At 38.8% G+C, this 16,006-nt stretch overlaps 2 protein-coding genes across 2 annotated transcripts; both read left to right on the top strand.

Moving 5' to 3' along the window:
* The first annotated feature begins 326 nt into the window (after positions 1 to 326).
* LOC104449311 (WUSCHEL-related homeobox 4) lies at positions 327 to 2,331 on the top strand. Its single transcript, XM_010063428.3, has 3 exons — positions 327 to 596; positions 1,109 to 1,402; positions 1,684 to 2,331. Exons 1-3 carry the CDS (start codon positions 381 to 383, stop codon positions 1,870 to 1,872), a joined length of 699 nt encoding a protein of 232 aa, XP_010061730.1. The 5' UTR covers positions 327 to 380; the 3' UTR covers positions 1,873 to 2,331.
* A 4,340-nt stretch (positions 2,332 to 6,671) lies between these two features.
* Positions 6,672 to 15,482, top strand: LOC120290495 (formin-like protein 6). Its single transcript, XM_039306766.1, has 2 exons — positions 6,672 to 6,799; positions 14,942 to 15,482. The coding sequence occupies exons 1-2, from the start codon at positions 6,672 to 6,674 to the stop codon at positions 15,480 to 15,482; spliced, it is 669 nt and encodes a 222-aa protein (XP_039162700.1).
* Positions 15,483 to 16,006: the final 524 nt, after the last annotated feature.

Raw genomic sequence — 16,006 nt, 5'->3', positions numbered from 1 at the left:
ATTTAATGCAACTGAAAGAGCACCTCAAAGCAAAATGGCAATCATAAACAGTTTCTCCTTTTTCCTTTTTGCTCCAGTGCAACTTTAGCTTTTTCATCGTGTGGGTAATCAATCTCCAAGTCAACCTCGCCTCATCATTTGGTCTTGGGTTCTTCTGAACAACCCACCATGCACCTCATTTCCCACTTTCCCACTTTCGCTCTCTCTCTCGCTCTCTCTCTCTCTTTCTCTCTCTCCCTCCCTCTCTCCCTCCCTCTTTTTCGTTTTGTTTTTGTTTTTACCTTTTCAACAGGAGTGTGTCATTCCCTATATAATTGCCTCTCTCTTTTAGCCGGATCTTCCCCTCATGGGAAGCAGAAGCATCTCGTTTCAGGCAAAGCATGAAGGTTCATCAGTTCGCACGTGGATTCTTTGAGCTCGAACCCACCACCCTCACGCTCGGGTGCAAACGCCTCCGCCCCCTCGTTCCAAAGCTCCCCCACCAGACCGACGTGGTCTCGACTGCCGCATTTGTCGACATCAAGAGCTTCATCCGCCCGGAGAGCGGCCCGCGGAGGCTCGGCTCCTCCTCTGACGACAAGAGAGACCCTCCTCAGGTCTCGCCTATTTCCCTCTTCCACGGCAATTTCCACAATTCACGTCATGAGTTGTGAATTTTGACTACATACTATGTGACATTTTGCAAAGTGGCTAGGAATTCAAACTTTGCCGTGTTTACAAGTCCAATGTACCTCACAAAGAACCTTCGGAGTTTGTCTTTTTTCCATTGATCAATTTTCTTTTCGATGATTAAACCGTGTTAATCTACTTGTTCTCTTCCTGGAGCATACGGCCACCGGTAAAACCTCATCAAAGGGGCCGGTTGAAGAAAGAAAGATTCGTATCACGCCTCTTCTAAACAAAGCAAAATCGAGAGTGGTTTTAATTTACCGTGTTGTTTGACCGAATAACAAAATAAAATAGATAGTCTGTTCTCTTCATCATTGCGATTGCCACGGCAGCCATTAAGTGTTTGTTAAAAATATATGTCTTGGCAGTGAAGAAATTCCTATATGATTTTGAAGTCTCATATTTTATGTGTGCATGGGAACTTCTTACGTTCATGCAGGTGGAAACACATCCAGGAGGGACACGTTGGAACCCGACACAAGAGCAAATCGGAATACTCGAGATGCTGTACAGAGGGGGAATGAGAACTCCCAACGCGCAGCAGATCGAGCAGATCACGGCACAGCTCAGCAAGTACGGGAAGATTGAAGGCAAGAACGTGTTCTATTGGTTCCAGAACCACAAAGCCCGCGAGAGGCAGAAGCAGAAGCGCAACAGCCTCGGCCTCTCTCACTGCTCGAGAACCCCCACCACAGCCGCCACCATCGCCACTGTAACTTTGAACACTACTAAGGTACACAAAACCATAATACCATATTTTTTTTCCTCATTCCGGCATTGGTGTCAGAGCGCTGCATGATGCATGCTGACCTCGACAGTTGGTTCGTCGGACTCATGCTTCATGTGTTATTTCAGCTTTGCCTGACAACTGAATTTCCATTTGATCCATCTATCAAGCATCTTCTCAGACTAGAACCATCTGGTCTAGGCTTCATGTTTTATGACATAGAAAACTCACCAGTCCTAGCACAATAGGCACGTGTGGATGTAAATGAACGTTTAATTTTGTTGCAGGGATCAGAAGGAGAGATTAGAGGGGAGGAGGACAGTCCATACAAGAGGAAGTGTAGAAGCTGGGCATTTGACTTCTCGGAAGTAGAAGAGGATGTGAGCAGGTCATCATCATCTTCATTCAGAGATGAGGATGAAGCAGTTCACTGTAGAACTCTGGAGCTCTTCCCGTTACACCCGGAAGGCAGATGAAGGTGTTCGGTTCGGAAGAAAAATATAACCTGGCAAAATCTTCCTCTCGTTCTCGTTCTCTCTCTCTCGCTCTCTCTCGCTCTCTCACCCTTTCACTTTATTTCAAATACTTTGTGAGGCCAAATTGTGATGTGATCATCGTCTAAGCATGATCTTCCCTTCTTCTTTCTTTTTCTTTCCCTTCTTTTGAATTAGATGATGTACTGCTTTTTCTTTCTCTTTTCTTTCCTTTTGTTCCGGGAAAGAAGAAAGAAAGACAAGATGTGTCGTCTCTTGTCTGACCTCTGTACTCTAATTTAACCTTTGTTCTCTCTCTCTTTCTCTGACTTCTAAGCCTGCGTTCTCTGTAGGACTCTTTATTCCCATCTCTGCAATGTGTTTGTGTGTGTATGCGCTTGTTCATTCTTTTGACTATGGAGGAACAAGCATGTTAATAAATCCAAGGCTTTTAGGTTAAAAGTTGAGACCTATGGACACTGAAGTCCAAGCACCTACTCATCTTTTTCATTTTCCTCCTTTTCTTTTTTCTTCCTCTTCTCCTTAACCCTACTTTCAAATTATGAACATCGCAATCTAAAAGGAAAACGTTTCCACTTGCATCAATTCCCAAAAGAAAAGAAAAGAAAAGAATTGATTTATAGTAGTTATATGTGTTTAGTCTCTTGTGGAGACTTTTTAGCAAAAGCAACATGGAAGATCAAGATGATCAAATATCGAAGGGACGTGGATTTTCTTGATGTGAAGAATCTTTGGTGATTGACATGCTTTTTCAAACATTATCTGGGCGGCCATCCATCCTCGTTATGGAAAAAGTTTTGGGAGGGAAAACATATGCCACGAAATTTGAAAATTACATGCGTGGAATCATCTCAATGATTGTGTTAATTTTGGACACATATATGACAACTTAACAACGTTTTAACTTTTATTTCTACTTTCAATAACATATCATTAAACAACTTTAGGATCCATTTACTTTTTCCAAAGCAAAAAGGTTTCTCTAGAATTTCTCTTCAAAATTTAAAATACTATTTGAGTTTAAGAATAAATAAACAAGTTGTACGAGAATCTATATTTTAATATTATATCTTGAAAGGTTCAAGTTCAAAGAGTTCCACGTTCGATAAAAGTTAAATTACACGACTCAACACATTCAAAAACATAAAGAATTTGAGGGAAAACGATCAGTTCATTCCTAAAACCTATTATCTAGATGTCAATTCAGTCTTAACGTTTCAATTTTGCTAATGTAGTCATAAATATTCATGCAAAGGTCAAAATGTAGTCTTTTTCGGTCAATTGCTATCGGAAATTGTTGCTTGGGTGGCGTTCAGTCATCGTCGGCGGTTTTATGTGATATGCTGATGTGAATAATTTGTGAATCACTACATCAACATTTCTAGTGGCAATTGGGGGAAGGACTATATTTGAATTTTGTACAAAGGTTTAACATTATATTGGCAAAATTGGAAGGTATATGACCGATTGGATAATTATACCGAATTTAAGGATTGAATATTGGCATCAAGACATGTGAATTTGTTCAATAACATATGACATTGAGGAATACGTAGCAAATTTTCACTGTATAAATGACAATGAAGGTTAGATATGGAGTTCAAAATTTTTTCCTAGGTCCATACATAATAATAATAAAAAAAAAGTTCCACACTGAGTGGGCCTAGCCGATTTCCTTTAATAATGTGTTTAGAAGTGCCGGTAGAACTATGCGTATCACCTGCGTTTATGCACCTGCAGTTTATCAACAATGCCAACTCTTATGGGACGAGCTAAGACAAATAAGCTACTCCAATAATTTACCATGGGTTTGTACTAGCGATTTTAATGAAATCATCTATCAATGGGAAAAGGTGGGAAAGAGATTAGTAGACCCTCATCGGCTACTTTCTTTTCGAGCCGTCTTGAATGATTGCTCCCTCATGGAAATAGATAGTAAGGGTTGTGCTTTTACATGGATGAACAATCGTGATGGGGATGACTTTGTGAAGGAACGATTGGATCGGGTGTTGTGTGCTTTGGAATGACGCCTCATGTTTCTTGAAGCTGAAGTTTTTGCATTACCTGCTTTGGGCTCTGACCATAGTCCTTTATTATTAAACACTACAGCATCATTTGGTAAATGACACAGACCTTTTATTTTTGAAGCCTTTTGGACCCAAGACCACGAGTGCCGTGAGATCATTGCCAAGTCCTGGACTTCAGAACATGTACAATATTCTGATCTTTCGCATAAATTACAGGTTGTTTCTATTGCTTTAGCTAAGTGGAGTCACTTAAAGTTTTCGAAGGGCTAACTTAAAGTAACAGCTTTACAACAACAACTTCAGAATCACATCAACCAACCACATAACAACTATGATAAAATGATAGCAACTAAACTGAAAGAGGAAATCCAGAAGTTATGGCAACAAGAAGAACAATATTGGGCAATGCGTTCCAGGATCAATTGATTGAGATGGGGGGATAAGAATACAAAATTTTTCCATGCGACTACCATTCAAAGGCGGCAAAGGAATAGAATCAGTATGTTGTAGGATGACAATCAAAGGCAGGTGCGTGACCCTTAGTCTTTAAAGGAGATGACATTCACCTTCTTTTCAAGATTATATACAATAGTGGGTAATAGAGACCATGGACCTATACTAAATCAATGCCCACGTGTCGTCACAACAGAGATGAATGACATATTAACAGCTACAGTCACTCGTGAGGAGGTGCACCGGGCAACCTTCTAGTTAGGGACTACAAAAGCTCAAAGCCCAGATGGTTTGAATGGACTCTTTTTTCAGAATCATTGGGATATCATATAGGATGATCTCTTTTTATCAGTGCAGAATTTCTTTATATCAGGGGTGATGCCCCCCACTCTTAATAGGACCATTATTTCTCTGATCCCCAAAATACCACACCCGAAACAACTGGATCAATACCGCCCAATCGACCTATGTAATTATGCATATAAAATCATTTCTAAGGTGATTAGCAATCGTTTGAAACCTTTGCTATTTGATCTGATTTCTAAGGAACAGTGTGCTTTTGTGAGTGGTCGCTAAATTCAAGATAATATTTTAATAGTCCAAGAGGTTCTTCATCAGCTTAAGATTAGGAAACGGAAGCGAAATTTCCAAGCAGCTCTAAAGATGGACATACAAAATGCGTACGACAGGGTGGAATGGGGAGAGTGAATGCTTTCCTAGATTGGGCCGCCAAGGCCCCGTGTTGGATGGAAATAATGTAATTGTTCGCCATTGAATTTAACTACAGGAAAGGCTATTAATCGCAACAAATCTGGAATTTTTCTCAGTAAAACTTGTCCTTCTAGACTACAAGAAAATTTGGCGGGGGAGCTTAGAATACTAGTGTTTCAACGGACTGGTAAGTATCTAGGAATACCATCTGATTGGGGGCGTTCCAAAACAGAGATGTTTTCCTGGATTTTGGGGAGAGTAAATGCTAAGTTGGAAGGATGGAAAGAAATTTTAATTTCTAAAGGTGGTAAGGAGATCCTACTTAAGATCGTGGTACAGGTGATACCACAGTATGCCATGTCTATCTTTAAACTTCCCGTGTCTCTTTGCAAATCCATTGAACAGAGAATTGCTAGGTTCTAGTGGCAGAATGACAGTTGCAAATCAGGAATTCATTGGCAAAATTGTTGAAGTACTTAAAAGCATAAAGGAAAATGGTGGCCTAGGTTTTTGTGACCTTATAAATTTTAATAAAGCCATGCTTGGGAAACAAGCTTGGCATTTACTCCAACAGCCACTATCTCTATGGAGTAAACTTTTCAAAGGACTTTATTTTCACTCAAAGGACTTCCGGTTTGCGGATAGGGGAATTTGACCATCCTGGGGTTGGCAGAGCCTTATGCTTGGAAGGGATTCAATTTTACCTAATATTAGATGGTCAGTTGGTGATGGGCAAATGATCAGCATCTGTGAAGATAGGTGGTTACCTACAGGGATACTAGGTGGACCTGTTGCTAGAGAAGAACCTGAGATGGTGGCTGATCTCATCAATCCAGTCCACAACACCTGGAATGTTCCTTTTCTCCATCGACTTTTTGACGATTAGGTCATAGCAAAAATCCTTACCATTCCAGTAAGACCCCACTATGCCATTGATAAACTAATTTGGACTGCCACAAAACAGGGCTAATACACTATTAAAAGCGGTTACCATACTCTTACAAATACAGCTACCAACCTGAGCTGCAACAAGGCCTCGACATCATATCAGAACCCCTGGTTGTTATGGCAAAAAATCTGAACAATGAAAATTGCCCCAAAAATTCGTACCTTCCTTTGGTCTCTATTGCAACAATGCCTTATCAACAAAAGCTAACCTATTTCAAAGACACATAACCACAGATCCAGTTTGCAATCTTTGTCATCAACAAACGCTAGAAACCCTAGAACATCTATTTCTATTATGTCCATGGACTCAGGGCATCTGGTCTCAACCTCAAATCAATATTTGGCTATCACCTCAAGTAGTGCAAAGAATATATGCATGGATCGCAAAGTGGGTTACAACACAGCAACTCTTACCTAGTTTGGAGGCCATTGCCAATGTTTTATGGCAGATCCGGCAGGCGCGTAACAGCTTTATTTTCCACCATCAGCATCTTGACCCAACATATGTGGTAGAGGTTGCTTTAGCCTTGACTCATGTTGCTCAACTTTCTGCTTGAACCCAGATGAGAACAAGGAGACCTGTTTTGAATTCTAAACATCTCTGGAGGCCACCAGATCTGGGCATACTGAAGATCAATATAGATGGTGCTTATTAGCTCGCCAGCACAGAAGGAACTATGGCCTGTATATGCCGTGATCATCATGGAAAACTTACCGATGGTTTCTCCAGACGTTTCCCAGCTTGTTCGACTCTGCAAGCGGAGATCCAGGTGCTTACTCTCACTCTCCAACATTTGCTACAGCACAATTTCAACCACACACACCTTTTAATTGAATCGCACTGCCTCACCTTGGTTGAAACTATGAATGCTTGCATAGCGACGCCATGGGAAGACCGTGCCTTGTTTGTAGAAGCCGCTGCATTGCTTTCTCATTTCCCTAATCTTCGTACACTACAAGCGAGAAGCAAACGTTGTTGTTGATTGGGCCGCCAAGGCCCACGATAGTGCAGCCTTGACCCAAAACTAGGTTGTTTCCCCTTCGTTTTATTTGCTAGACCTTGTATATGCTGATGTAATAGCCTCGGGCTGTACTGTTTCTATCACTTGAATATATCGCTCTATTTCGACCCAAAAAAAAAAATCTGGAGGGAAGCGGGTGAAAATGAATGGAAGCATTTCCCTCTAAGCTTACATTTTATTTCTTTTATTTGAAAATTCACGCTAGAGGTGATCATTGGACAACTTTATAAATCCGAACTTCAGGACAACTCTAAGCGACCATCTGTAGATGGACTTTATAATCAAGAGTAAGTACAAAAACGCACAAAATTATATGGTCCAACTTTCTCATGAATCCATCTTTTTTAACGGTGGCTTCACTACCTACAACTCCAAGTACTCTATCTTAGAGCTACTATAGCGCTGGATGCATGAAAAACTTCCATAGATGATCCGTAATTCCAAATTTGAGATAGTGTATTGATTTAGGGTATGTAAAACAGTTGATTTAGAATTCAAAGGCGTTCACTCCCATTTGAAAGAGATAAAGACGCATTTTGAATATTATTGATGACCATTGAAGTAATTGAAGGTGATTAGGGTGACAGACCCTCAGGAGAGGATTGATAGTCTATTTCACTCGACCATCAAACCATGGTATGATGCGATGCTTACGAGTCAATTGCACTATTGGGTTCTTTCCCTAACAAGGATTTGACCAACTTCAAGTAGATATGGAACTGTCGCTAAACCCATCCTGATCCAAGATTATACTCATAGGCACAACCTTTCCTCTCGAGATAGAAAATGCAAGGGGATGTACGCAATCCAGTAACTTAGGGCACATGGTTGGCTTGCAACTAGATGATGAGGATCAATGTCTAGAGATATTAGATAATCGTGTCTGCAAAGTATGACATTGTGTTCCTTTCCCACCCCTTCTCTCCCTCTCTCTCTTTCCCTCTATGAGCCTTTATTCATTTCTTCCATTTCTGGTGGGGAGGGATTTGAACTAGATCTCTCCCTCCCCTACTAGTTCCTTTTATTTTATTTTGTTTCTTTCCTTACTCTTCCGATCTAATCTTAAATCTGGGAGCTTTGCTCTCCCGATCTTACATCTTGGAACTTTTCTCTTTGATCTATTTCTAAATTTTGGAGTTTTAATAAATAGGTACTTTGCCTCCGGTTTTAATTGTGTTCACAGCAATTCAATGTCAAATCTGTATTCGTATAGTGTGTTTTCATTCAAAACTTTGCCACTTTGCTTTAGTTACGGGACTTGCTCTCACATGTGTCAAATTTGAGCTTTCTCGATATGTTTATATTGTTTGCATATGGTTATGGTCTTGGGGATGGCGAATTAGGCACGCATCATCGAAAGGCAAAGCCGTAATTATAAATTGAGATTATAGCATGTGCTTATCACTAATGGTACTGTATGATTCGATGATTGGTTGCCAATCTTTTTGCTTGAATGTAGTTACAAATATATTCTTGAAGGACAAACTTGTGATAATTTCTGTCAACCTAGCTCTAATGAAACGTCTTGATTTTTAGTTTTTTGTTTGTTATAGACTTTTATGGGCTTTGACTTTTGAGATTTTTTTTTATATCAATTTGATGATAGATGACAATTTCTTTTTGACCCACAAAAAGAGTATGACATTGCATCTTAACATAAGTAAAAAATTATTTGTGATCGATACAATTACGTAATAGAACACATTTCATATATATTTGGGTAGCAATTTGTGGATTTGGCTATATTCCATAAGGCATAGGAGTGATGTTAAAGGAAGGAAGGAAGGGAGAGAGGGAGAGAGAGAGGGAGATTCTAAACTTTATATCAATGTTCTAGACTATTTTTTAAAGACACCTTTTAAATGCATATGTTTCTTAGAATTATTACTCATTTCATTGCAAAGAGAGAGTGAGTCTTTCGAGCTGCGCTATGTGGATATGATATAATATCAAATAGGATAATTTTTGTCCTATCTAGTGTTTGGGCCAATGAAAATCCAAATCCAAATAAAAAGTTCCACCTTAAGGGTAGATATATTTGGATAGGCTATCTGCTTTCCGGTAAAAATTAAAAGAAATGACAAAAATAAATAATTCGAGCCAATTTCCTGAAGCTTCTTCGTCTCACGCAACTGCATCACACAAGCAGCCGCACCTTCATCTGCCGCACCTTCGTCAGATCTAGGACTCGAAACCTCATATTCGAGGTACCCGGCCTCAGGGAACCCTAGATAAGTGGTTGCCTAAGGCTGGGCCTCGACCCCGACCTTGACTACGGCCTCTATGGTGCGAACAATGTCGGACGTTGCGCCAAGTAGGAGGGGGAGGACGGCACCATCAGAACAAGAGAACAAGCACGGAAGGAGACGATGCCAACGAGCTCGACAAGCGAGGAAGGGAAACACAACATAACACTTGGAGCTTGAGAGCGAGACCCAACTGGGCAAACAAGAAATAGCGGAGCCCATGCAGCGTAGAAGTAGGCGATGAAGTGGGAACAGGAAGCCGAGGGGAAGGGGTTGGGGATGAGGAAGGCATAGGTGGGAAGGTCGAGAAGGAAGCCATGGGAAAGAAGTGAAGAAAGAAGGGAAATGTGAGTTCGAGAAGGTGCTTGAGCCGGTTCATTGTAGTAGCGACAAAAGCAGGAGAGTCAAATTGGCGAACGTCGAAAGAGTCGGAGTCGAGGAGGTAGGCAGAGGCAGAGAGGAAATTATTCATGTATACCAATATCTTTGTGGATATCATATGTTTATATTCAGATATTTACCAAATTACGCATATGTTTTTATAAATCATATTCTCTCCTAACTTTTCTGACCTTATTTTATTCGGGCAAAATGTTTAGACGACCAAAGGTGACCATAAAGTCTTGTTGGCTTTTAAGTACCATTTACTCCATGAACCTCCCAACCCATTTGTGATGTGGTAAACCATCAATCCAAGCAATCCTAGCACGCAAGCATTTTTTTTTTTTTTTTTTTTTTTGTCAATCTATGCATCCACAATTGATGCATGCAGCATTCAGTTGAGGCCATCCAGCTCAAATTTAGTTTCTCATTTCTTATTTATAAGTCGTTAGAAAACAAAAGGATCTCTGCATCGTCTTCTCTAGCAATGCACTGAATACACAAAACAAAAGCAAAAAATAAAAACTGCCACAGGATATCCTACTCAAATGGCACATAAGAACTATGCAAATTTCCAAATACAAACAGAAACTTTCCCCATGCTTGGTTGTCTCTCTTGCGATTTGTTGGGCAAGATCAAAGTTTTCCACTAAGTACTGTTTTCAAGAGTAAACTTCAACTTTCCATCTATTGTTGTCCAGTGCAAGTTTACCTTTCAACTAGAAAAATTACATAATTAGTCCTAAACTTACTGCATCGACACCAACCCGGTCATAAACTTTTCACTTTTATTAGTAGTCCTAAACTTGCGCAAAATTTTATTGCACTTGTTCTAGTTAATTTTCGTCAGAAATCACTAATTTGACAGTCCAGTCATTAGCGATTAGTTTGCATAGCATGCCGCTAGCTACTTCTAGTGAAAATTAGCCATCATGATTATATTGAAATTTTGTGCAAAGATTTAGAACTTATTTGAAAAATTAAGAGTTTATGACTATATATTCTATGTATAATAGGTTTAACACTAATCGGATGATTTTCCCGACACGATCACCTTACGCTTGTTTTATTTTCACCTTACACCATAAGATAGCAGCAACCCTCCCAAAAAATTTTACACGAAATTGTGTGATGATAGAAAAATCTTATCCATTTAAGTGGACGGAAATAAATATAAGATTTTGTCGGTCACTTTAATTGAGAACAAAATGTGACCTAACACAAAAGTTATAAACATGTAGAGAAGTAATTTCACAAAAATAGTAGTCAAAACCCTTAAATCTGTGAATTAAATAACGGGTTTGCATTTTTTTGGGAAGAAGAGGGAGGTTTAAAGCTGGAATCAGTTAGGCAAAATCACAAACACTTGGTGGACGTCACAGAGTGGGGTTTCTTTAGGCGAAAGAGAGAAGGAAAAGCACTGGCTCCAGGAGATAATATTATTTATGCAGTTGTCAAGGGCTTTGGAGGCTCTAAACTCTCACTCTACGGCTAAGCCATACATTTACACAAAAGAATACTATTCTTTTGAATCAACAAGCAGTGAGGTTTAGTTGATTAATTGAGTTTGGTTGATATGATTGTCATGGTTATCAATAATTACATGATGTGATTATCAATGATTACAAAATTAGTTGATTGATGATCACAATTTGTGGTTCTTGACAACCTTTCAATATAGCTATTGTTGAGCAATAAAGTACATTCGATTGTGGAAGACCGCTTGACAAAAGTGCTTCAAGCTATGAAAAAATCAACAACTTGTATGACATGAGTATTGACATCTATGAAGAAGAGTCATCAACAAGTAACTAAGAGGTGTTCGACAAAGCATAGAAAATTATTCACATAAACAACTAATTAATCGAGAACAATCATATCCATATATGACTGTAAAACACAAAAGACGATATGCAGAGTGGAATTAAAATGTACTTGTTTAAGCTATTACTTCACTTGAAGAAAAATAAAGCATTCTATTTATTCAGAGATCTATTGAAATGCCAAATCTTTCTCTCTATGACCTATTTTAGTATAACAGTTTCTAATGGGATTAAGCAACTAATAGGCATAACCTACCATTTTATAGGCTATAGATGAGATCTAGCAAACCCTAATCAATAGTGTGTCAATTGGGTCTCTCTCATAACGGGCTTCAGTTAAACACAATTGCCTACACTTTGCTGCTCAATTAGACCCATTATTAATATATGCCAATACTCAATTCAATAAGATCATTCAATGGTTTACCAAATATTGGAATATCCATCAACCCGATTATTTAAAATAGAAAATCAATTAATTAATGTAAGCTCATATTATATGAAATTTCCAACATTCTCTCATTTCGGCTACATTAATTAACTTATTTTTATTTTGAAAAATACTTTTTATTGAAAATGACACTATTAGGTTAATAATTAATTTTTTTTATGTGGCCACAACTTTAAAAAATATTTCTTTTGACAAATAGCAAATTCCGGATCCAATTCGGATATCAGAACAGAAAGATTACCAAATATTTGTCCCCAATAATTAATTCTCGCTGACCACGTCCTATAGGGATCATCGAATCAATAGCAATAAGAATTGGTATTTTCTCCATCATAATTATTATCATAATTATTTTGAAGAAAGATCCACAATAATTATATTCCAATAACGGCATCTCAAAACCAATCAAATCATATATAACTTTAGAATAGGACTATGGAGATCAATGTGTTAAGAAAATACCGCAATACATGACCTTCCATAATCACATATAATAAGTATTATATTTTCATGGATCATGGGCTTAGTAGTGTAATAAGAAATAATGCCAACATGTAATCAAAATATACACTATTTCTTATCTGTCCTTAATGTAATTTCTCAACGACATGAAAATGCATTAGTGTAATTTCTAAACAACATGAATTGCATGACTATGTCACAATCCAACATGAGATCTCATAATTAGTGACATCCAGTCGTCTTTAAACTAAAATTCGTTTAAAGATACTATTTTATACTTCCATTTCTCAGCCAACAGGAGAAAGGATAACAATAGAATCAACAATAACAATCATTGAAAATAAATGCTTTAATAGATATCATGCAATCATTATCAGTTTGCATATAACTATAATATCCAAAAATACATATTATATAGCTCCCACTAACAAAAGAAATCAAAATAATCTAAAACACTCATATTTTTTACTTGTTTTTTTTAAACAAAATGAGTCGTAAGCCTTTGTTAGAGGACTGGCTAACATGGACTCAGTTTTGATATTCTTGATCACAGTGTCTCACTTTTTGACCAAGTCCTTAACAATATAATATTTGATCTCCATGTGTTTGGACGCATTGCTAATCTTGTCATTCTTGGAATAAAATATAGCTATAGTGTTGTATAGTAGATCACCATAGGTCTAGCAATAGAGTCCACAACTCACAATTCTGAGATCAAATTTCCGAGCTAAACAGCTTGAATTGACGCGATGAAACACGCTATAAACTCAGCATACATTGTAGATTTCATAATCAAGGTTTGTTTTATACTCTTCTAAGAAATAGCACCTTCAGCCATCATAAAAATATATCCAGAAGTTGATTTTCTATCACCCGAACAATTAGCAAAATCAGTATTTGAATATTTAATCATATTTAGGTCCTCTACTCTGCTATACATAAGTATGAAGTTTTTTGTTTATTGTAGATATCTCATCACCTCTTTAGCTACAATCCAATGTTCATGACCTATATTCGACATATATATTCCAAGAGTATTCATAGCAAAAGCAATATAAGGTTTAATACATACTTATGCATATATAAGACTGTCAATTGTACTAGCATATGGAATATTCTTCATTACTTCTTTTTCAACATCATTCTTGGGGCATTGTTCTATACTCAATTTATCTCTTTTCACAACAAGAGCTTCACCTAACTTGCAGGTTTGCATATTGAATCTTTTTAAAACACGATCTATATAATTTTTTTGAGATGACCCCAAAACTTTCTTAAATCTGTCACAATGAATCTCAATACCTTGAATAAAAGAGACTTCCCCAAGGTCTTTTATATCAAACTTTCTAGATAGAAAATGTTTTGTGTCATTCAATAGATTAACATCTCTACTAGCAAGCAAAAAATACCATCTACATAAAGTATTAAGAAAATATATTTACTCCCGTTTTCTTTCATGTAGATGCATTGATCAAACTTGTTTTCTTTAAAACCAAGCGATCTCACAATCTTGTGAAATTTCAAGTACCACTAACGTGATGCTTGTTTGAGATCATAAATAAACCTCTGAAGTTTGCACGCCATATGTTCATTTCCAGTTTCTTTAAACCTTTCAGATTGTTGCATATACACTTCTTCATCTAGATCTTCATTTAAAAAGGTTGTTGTTGACATCTAAATTTTGGCGACCTGTTTAGTCATTTATCGTATTAGAAATTGTGGATTAATTTTATCTCTGAAAAAATATTTAATCGCATAGCATATAGTTTTAGGTGCATTTATTTTTAATTTGCATTTACGGTGGGTCGGTGACAAATGGGTTCGAATTGATAGTTCAGAAATTTAATTTGATGAGTTGGGCTAAGCCCACGAAGAGAGTAGATCGGCTCAAACTCGTATCATCGGAGAGATTTTACAGATTTATCTTTGTGAAATTTCAATTTAAAAACAAATATTGCATTCAAAAAAGCAAATATTGCGTTTGAAAAAGAAATCTTCATGAATATTGATTTAGAAAAATTAAAATCCTAATCCGTGACCTATAAATAGATTAAAAGGCATAGGGTTTTAGTGGGCCACATATATTGATACACAGCGCCGCACAAAACGGGGTCTTTCTTCGTTTCGATTGGGAGGTTCGAAAAACAACTAAAAGAAGAAGAAAAGAAAAGCTCTTGAAGAAAAGTCAAAAGGAAAAGAAAGCAGAACAGCAGAACAGCACAGCAGAGAGATTGACGTGAGGGACGTCGATCAGCAGGAAAAAGCAGGAAAAAAAAAGAAGGAAAAAAGTGCTCCTGTTCATCTTCCTCAGCCCCGCCTTCCTTACTGTCCGATCTTCTCACCGGCGCACCAGCAGCCAGGTCACCGCCTCCGCCAGTTTTCCCCCGTTCCGCCAGTCGTCCGGAGTTCCGCCCCGTTGGTCGCCGTCCGTGAAGCCCGCGAAGCGTCTCTGCTACCGCATCGCCGCGCCTCAGTCGATCTCCCTGTAGCCGACAGCCCAGCTCCGCCGCTGTCCCTGTCCTCACAGTGCTGATGACCGCCATGCTCGCCTTCCTCTCGCGACGCCAGCAGCCGCGCCTGAGCCCTCCGTGACGTCAGAAGTCGTTGTTGCCGCGCTTTCACTGCAGATCTCGAGCCCCGGTGTCGACACCGACCGTCCCCCTGACGCCGCAGCAACCCGCAAGCCCGCACCTCCACCTGCAGAGCCCGTGAGCCTCGCCTGTGCTGCCACTGCCCGATCTGCAATAGCCGCGACCCGACGCCCCTGCGGTTTCGCTTTCAGCCGCGACCTGACGCCACCGGAGCCCACACTGCTGGTCTGCTTGCCTCCGCCTGACGCTCAGCCACTGCCGCGCTGCTGTCCCTGCCGTGACCCGACGCCACCGGAGTCCACACCGCCGCTGCGCGCCTCCACCCGACGCTGCGCGCCTCCACCCAACGCCCTACAGCAGGCCTCGCTCCACCACCACCAGCAACTCGCGCCTCCGCCCGCCTGCTGGTCCCCCTCGCCGGAGCTCCTCGCCGGCGTCTTCCCTCCGCCGGAGCTCCGACTGGCGTTGCCTCCTTAGTTGATTGGGCTGCCAAGCCCTATTTGAAAAAAAAAAAGAAAAGCAAATTAGATAATTTTTGTTCTATTTACTTTATTTTGTTTTTTTATTATTTCATTTTATTTTACTTTTTAGTATAATTGTTTCTCGATGTTTGATTGAGATTCATAACATGAATTAGCCTCTTAAATTAAGAATTGACAGTTCGATTTTCGCGCTCGCAATTCGAATCACAATCACTTGGAAAATCGTCAATCCAATCTCACGCTCGAGATTCAATTCGTGATTTATTTAAAAATTGATCAACCCGATCTTATGCGCGAGATATGATTCGTCAATTTATAAATATCAATCTGATTAGCAGTTGTATTGGTTGAATCAATTTTATTTTTATAAAAGAAAAAGTTCAAAAACATTTGAGTTAGGACTAGGTTGGTTTTAGAATATTTCTTATTATCTTACATATTTAGAATAACAATTTTATTTTGAATTTTTAAAATAAAAAATTTTAAAAAATGTATTCATTTAGGATGTTATTATTTTTT

Source organism: Eucalyptus grandis, chromosome 2, assembly GCF_016545825.1.
Source record: "Eucalyptus grandis isolate ANBG69807.140 chromosome 2, ASM1654582v1, whole genome shotgun sequence".
In the NCBI taxonomy this organism is placed as follows: domain Eukaryota; kingdom Viridiplantae; phylum Streptophyta; class Magnoliopsida; order Myrtales; family Myrtaceae; genus Eucalyptus; species Eucalyptus grandis.
This window is presented reverse-complemented; position numbering and strand designations above follow the sequence as displayed.

Excerpts from the sequence above, each read along its gene's own strand:
- LOC104449311 (XM_010063428.3), top strand. The coding sequence starts at position 381 with ATGAAGGTTCATCAGTTCGCACGTGGATTCTTTGAGCTCGAACCCACC. Across the intron at positions 597-1,108 it reads ACAAGAGAGACCCTCCTCAG|GTGGAAACACATCCAGGAGG; the intron begins GTCTCGCCTATT and ends ACGTTCATGCAG. Across the intron at positions 1,403-1,683 it reads TAACTTTGAACACTACTAAG|GGATCAGAAGGAGAGATTAG; the intron begins GTACACAAAACC and ends ATTTTGTTGCAG.
- LOC120290495 (XM_039306766.1), top strand. The coding sequence starts at position 6,672 with ATGGTGCTTATTAGCTCGCCAGCACAGAAGGAACTATGGCCTGTATAT. Across the intron at positions 6,800-14,941 it reads CTCTGCAAGCGGAGATCCAG|TGCTGATGACCGCCATGCTC; the intron begins GTGCTTACTCTC and ends CTGTCCTCACAG.